The sequence below is a fragment of the Acomys minous genome (genome assembly GCF_964271855.1).
Source record: "Acomys minous genome assembly, chromosome: 9".
Taxonomy (NCBI): domain Eukaryota; kingdom Metazoa; phylum Chordata; class Mammalia; order Rodentia; family Muridae; genus Acomys; species Acomys minous.
Window position 1 is genome coordinate 27568625 of NC_140490.1, and position 6297 is coordinate 27574921.

Genomic DNA, 6297 nt, shown 5'->3' on the forward strand with positions numbered 1-6297 from the left:
TACATACATACATACATACATACATACATACATACATACATACAATAGCCCTTCTATCTCAGGTCCCTAGTTCTCTTATAAACATTCAATGACTTACTTTAGACATTTTCATAATGAGTATGTGGGTGTACACACACACACACACACACACACACACACACACACACACGTCTGCACACAAATACAAGTGCATTATTATGTTCAAGATACAGTTGGAAAATTCAACAATACATGTTTTGTTTCTTCAGCTGGGGTCTCACCATGTAGTTCAGGTTAGACTAAAATTCACTGTCCTCCTACTTCATTCAGCCTCTCAACAGCTAGAACCACTACAATTATAAACACTCACTATCAAGCACAGCAATAATATATTGTGTGCACATGTGTGTGTTCAGCATGTGAGTTCATTCATCTCTGTGTCTGTGTGTGTGGTGTGTGTGCGCACTGTGCCTATTATTTGTGCATGACTGGAAGTCAGAGGCTAACATTACATCTCTTCCTCTATCTTTTTCCATCTTACTTTTGAGACAGGATCGCTAATTAAGCCGAATCTCACCATCTTAACTAGACTAGCTGGCCAGAAGGCCCCTGGGATCTACCTGTGTGTAGCTGCTAAGCGCTGGGGTTACAGGTGCAAGCTACCACTTTTGTGGTTTACATGGTTCTGGGGATCTGAGCTTAGATCCTCAGGTTTATGCAGCAAGCATTTTACCTACAGAGCTATTTCTCAAGCCCACAACCACACATTTCTTTTTAAATTATCATTAACTACATACTACTTATACAAACACTATGAATATTGAAATGTTTTATTAGCTCAGCAGTGGTGGCACATGCCTTTAATCATAGGCAGATCTCTGTGAGTTCAAGGCCAGCCTGGTCTACAGAGTGAGTTTCAGACAGTCAAGGATACACAGAGAGACCCTGTGTCAAAAAAATAGAAAAAAAAAGGAAGTGAACATTGAGAAGGAATGTGACTTTTAAAATATAACACCCTGTAGTACTTAAATGAACTATCCAAATTTTCTATAAAGACACTGGATAGAAAGATGTTACTACTTTAGGAATTTCAGTGGTGGCAAATATACAGCTTAGTTGGTAAGCTGTTTGCCTAGGCTCCCTAAGGCCCTGGGTTCCATCCTTGGGACTACATAAAACCTGCAGGTGACAACTAGTCAACTTGCAGAAAAAGGACACTGCAGAGTTCTCAGCACTCAATGGGAGAGCTATACCACATCCCTTCCCTCAAGGCTTGGGGATCACTGAAGAAGAGGGGGCAGAAAGTTTGTAAGCGCCAACTGTGGCTGACTGAATATCAGCAGAGTGTTTTCCAGACACAGCAGGGAAGCTGCACAGATAAAACTCACAGTAATGACAGTATGCACAAGACCTGCTGTACAAGCTCACCACTGACAACATCCCAGCATGGAGGCAGGGAGGTGAGCATGAAGTCCCACCATTAGCTAAGGGGCTATTGGTAACTGGCAGTTGCTGGGACAAAGAAAGTCAGTTTTCCTTAAGGGTGTGACTGCTGCTGTAGATCAAGCTCCAGGCCAGGCCTCACATCCATGCGGTGGACACCATGCGGGAGAGACTGCATTGAGCAAATGAGCATTAGGGAGATGCTCCACCATTTTGCACAGCTGCAATGAAGAGGCACATCCCCAGGGACATCACCCCCTGATTGCTTTTCGTAGCTCCTGTGACTTCTCATATTTGTCATTGCTATATTCTTCATATATCTAGCACAGTGTGATTAGGAGACCCTCACTGCCTACAATCTAGTATGACTGCATCTTGGAAGACAACCCACTCATTTGGGCAATTTTCCTGCAGACCAATATGAAGATTAACTTCCATAACTATTGTTTAGATGAATTAATGATTTTACAGACTTCCTGATTTGATTTACATAGTTTTAGAAAGTTAAGTTAAGATGTTTTTGTCAGTGGCTCTAATGTAGACAATCTTGATGAATAATTTGACGTTCAGAAAGACACAGTCTTAATAGTTGAGCTAGGGACTTTTTGAGGTTAAGGAGCAAGAACAATAGCCCAAATTAGCACTGGCTAATGTGACTCTCTTAAGCTGCACTAATGATCAGGGTCATTATTAATTTCTTGTGCTCATTTTTTTGCCCTCAGCTTCCTGATATGAGTTAATAAAAACTATTAATGAGTAGCTGTGCAAAGTAGAAATGGCTGATTGTTTTTTATATAAAAGTTTAGATTTGTCATTCTTTTAAGATTTTTTTCATAAGATTACTTTTTAAGATAAGTAATAAAATGATTTATTCTTTCTTTGGAACTGCAAATTGCAGCCTGCAAGTAAGAGCAACTGGCTGAGAAAATTACTTTGCTTACTTACACTTTGTTAATATATAACAAGTTGCTTAGTTACAAATGTATGTGGATTCTTGGGGAATAATTTATTTCTCATATTTGGTTTTCACCCATAATATGTAAAACATTTAATCATGTGAAGGTATTGGGGGACATGTTTTTTTCCCTATGTATATTCATTGTAATTGTTCACTTAAAGAAAAATAGAATGAAATCACATTGTGATTTTTGTATTACTTGAAAGATTTTCTGGGATATATAAGTTATGGGAGAAAAAATAAAATCATTGAAGCTAACTCTTTGGAGTTTATTCCATCCATTTAATATGTATGTGTGCATAAAAGTAATTTTTCAAAACTAGGTGTGATGTTGCACATATTATCCTAGCACTTGTGGTCAAGGTTACATGAAACCTTATCTCCATAAGTAAATACAGAGTTAAAACTGGCTATTCTTGATGCTATGTAAAATTTCAAATGTCCTCTTTAAAATGACAGTCACCACATACCTGCTTATTAAGCCTATTAATAGTTTCTCGAAGTAACTCTTCTTTAACCTTGGTCCTCCTGGATATCACCTCGTCATGCTTACACGAGTATCGCCAAGTGACATCTACTACCTGGAACCAATTACAGAACACAACTATGTACAAAATCACACTGGTCCTTTATTTTTTATATATAGCTGCAATGCAAAGAACTCTTACATATAACACCGAAAAATATCACCTTTTGTTATAATTTAAAAACCAGAGTTGAGGGTATTACTCAATTAAAAAAAAAAAAAGCTGAGCATGGTAGGTTACAACCCTAATCCAGCACTTAGGAGGCTGAGCCAGAATCATTAGCTCAACGCCGACTCAGCTGTCAAAGTAAAACGAAATGAAAGTGAAAGACATTGATGAGAATACGGTTTAATTTTTTCAACATAATACTGATAAATAAAAGGATAGTTTTGGAATATTAGATTTTAATAGGTTAAAGCTGCTTCCACTGCAGAATTAATCAAACAAAACTTTAGCTTCATTACTGTATTATTACAGATCTGATTTCTGACAGGACAAGTGAAGGAAAAGTCCAATCTTCCCCATCAACCGTGCCAGAACAGCTCATTATCTAGATACTCAAAATAACCTCAAGAAACTAAAACTGGAAAAAGAAAGAAAGAAACTAAACTAAAACTGTAAAAGATCCAAAAACAAAACGGGGGAAAATCATTGTTGTGAGGAAGACAAAACTTTCTTAGATACATGGAAAGCAAAATCTGTAAGAGAGCATTCTAAACTTGACTTGTGATTTCTTCTTTAGAAGACAACAGGCAAATTTTTACAACACATAATTCTAAAAAGGAAAAAAGGTACACAATAACATAAAAAGAAACTCCAGAGCTCAGAAGAGAGCAACCACACAATGGGAAAAAGGCAAGGGGACAGAGGTCTGGAGACCAGTACAGCTGCAGTACACCGTGCCCTTAGGGAGCACAGCCAGGCTCTCCCAGCCAGGCTGGCTTTAAAAAGGAACGCCGCACTGGACTCTGACAAAGGTGTGGAGAAACGAGGAAGTCTCATGCACTGCTGGCAATAAAATAAAATGGTGTTACTCCTTTGTAAAATTATAACAATGATCCAGCCATTCCATTCCTATGCATTAAGCAAAGAGAAAAAACAAGTATATACCTGAACATTTGTAGCAGCTTAATTTAAAATATTAAATACGGAACTCACCCAATGTCCATCTATAAATGGATACAAACATCCCTTGGTACACCCACAGTGGAAAACACTGACTTTAATGAGTTTATGGGATAGGCAAATGACATATATTAAACAGAACACTGCAAATGTATGTGACCTGTAGGTCAAATGCACTTTAAAGGATGTGTATTTTATTTTTGGATCTTCTTTTTCTTATGTCCTACCTCATCTTTAGAGAATGCTATGATATAGGAAAGCTTCTTGCCCCATCCTATTTCATAAAGGAGAGGTTTGTCACAGACGTCCTCACACGCATCACAGTGCAGCCACCGCTGCTGAGACGGAGAATAGACTTCTGTCCAAACATGGTCTACTCGTGTTCCATAAGAGAAAGAAATGGACAATACAAGTTAAGTTTAAAGACAAGAATGACTTTCAATAACTGTATGTTAGCCTCTAAGAATCACACAATAAACTAACTTGTTTACGTTTTGGCTAATTAGCAAGAACATTTTGTGGCACACACAGTTGTAGAATATTTGTATGTAAAATGTATTCAGTGTAAGTCTTAACTAAAAATAATGTGTGTTGTAACTCTAAAGCAGGCAAAGCTTTGAGAAGAGCACCAACACTACCAGGCCGTTAAGGAGTGAGTGTGATTCTGAAATGACAACCTTTCTCTGACCCAGAAGGAGGCCTTAGAGGATATCTGATTATTCATGTCTCGGAGTCTCATCAATTGGTAAATGGATACCCAGGCTGGCTTCAAAACTGCCTCAACCTCTCTTGAGTGCTAGAATTACAGGCATGTGCCACCAACACCCTGCTAAGGCTCAATATTTGATTCTGCGAGACTATTAGCTGAAGTTTCAATTGATTCTACATTAACAGTAGAAACAAGAAAAACAGTAACTTTCAACTGGGACATGATATGAGTCATTTCTAAATCAAGATAAAGTAAAATATCATGGTTTTTCTTAAAGTGTTTGTGTGGAATGCAAAATAGGCTTACTATGTCAACTACAGCAAACCCTCTAAAAGCCATCTCTACAGCCCATTGTTACACACATTCCTACTGTGGATGTCATGGATAGAAGCAAGAACAGGGCAGCCGTGTTCCAAGTATTATGGTGCACTACGAGGCACTGAGAATGCCTACGAGGCTGGCACTGCTGTTACGTCACAGAAGGTGAGCAGAAAACTCAGGCGATATGAGAAAGAAAACGAGGGGTTTATCCCATACCCCTCAACCCCAAGCCTACAGAGTTCCGCTCTCCTACTCACGCTGTACCTGTGTAATCCCACACATAGCGAGCTTCAAACCCTAAGGCACGGCAGCACAGTGTGAAGCAATTGGCCCACTCGCCACAGCGGCCACATCTTGTTTCCAAAAGTTTCTCAGGGTTGTTATATCTGGTTGAAAACAAGAAAGACAACAGCTGTGATTCATGATTAAAACTCATTTTTTAAAGAATTTATATCACTTGTATGCTAAACACAAATCATGACTCTTCTTATTTTCAAGTACTAATAAAAGCTCCTAGGTTATACAAGGCACTGAACTACTGTTTGCGAACCATGTTAGACAGTGGAACTGTCTTCAGCGAGTATAGTTCACTATATTATTCATTTCGTGCTACCATTTCAAAGAAGGTAAGTACATTGATTAGCATATCCACACCATCTCACACAGAATCAGTAATACACGCCATGTAACAGCTGGAGAACAGAGTTTTCATCTTGAATAGTTTCAAAAAGTAAGATTTAGATGGGCAGCCAGGCATCATGGTACATGCCTTTAGTCCCAGCACTCGGGAGACAGAGGCAGGTGGATCTCTGTGAGTTCGAGGTCAGCCTGGTCTACAAAGGGAATCTAGGACAACCAAGGATACACAGAGAAACCCTTTCTTGAATCCCTCTTCTCCTAAAAAGATTTAGATGGGCTGGTTTTCTAAGAAATGTGATTAAGGCATTGAATGGTTCTCTAGAAAGAAAATTAGCTTACTGTTTTTAAAAGGTAATTAGCTTTAAAATTACTCGCCAGAGCTGGGTGTAGTGGCACATGACTATAATCCCAGCACTCAGGGAGGCAGAGGCAGGTGGATCTCTGTGAGTTCGAGGCCAGCCTGGTCTATAAAGAGAGTCCAGGATAGCCAGGGCTACACAGAGTAAACTCTGTCTTGAAAAACCAAAAACAAACAAAACCAAAACCACAGCAACAAAACCCAACAACTACAAGTAAAGCAGGCAAATGATTAGAAA

At 38.9% G+C, this 6297-nt stretch overlaps 1 protein-coding gene across 2 annotated transcripts in view; it reads right to left on the reverse strand.

Annotated features, from left to right (window-relative positions):
* The window catches only part of NGLY1 (N-glycanase 1), a 54314-nt gene that overhangs the window by 14108 nt on the left and 33909 nt on the right, over window positions 1-6297 (reverse strand). For both annotated transcript variants that reach the window (XM_084795054.1, XM_084795053.1), the window contains exons 6-8: window positions 5327-5448; window positions 4260-4405; window positions 2851-2961 (exon numbers count right to left, since the gene is read on the reverse strand). In XM_084795054.1, the coding sequence (XP_084651180.1) occupies window positions 2851-2961; window positions 4260-4405; window positions 5327-5448 (379 nt within the window). The remainder of the gene's footprint in view (window positions 1-2850; window positions 2962-4259; window positions 4406-5326; window positions 5449-6297) is intronic.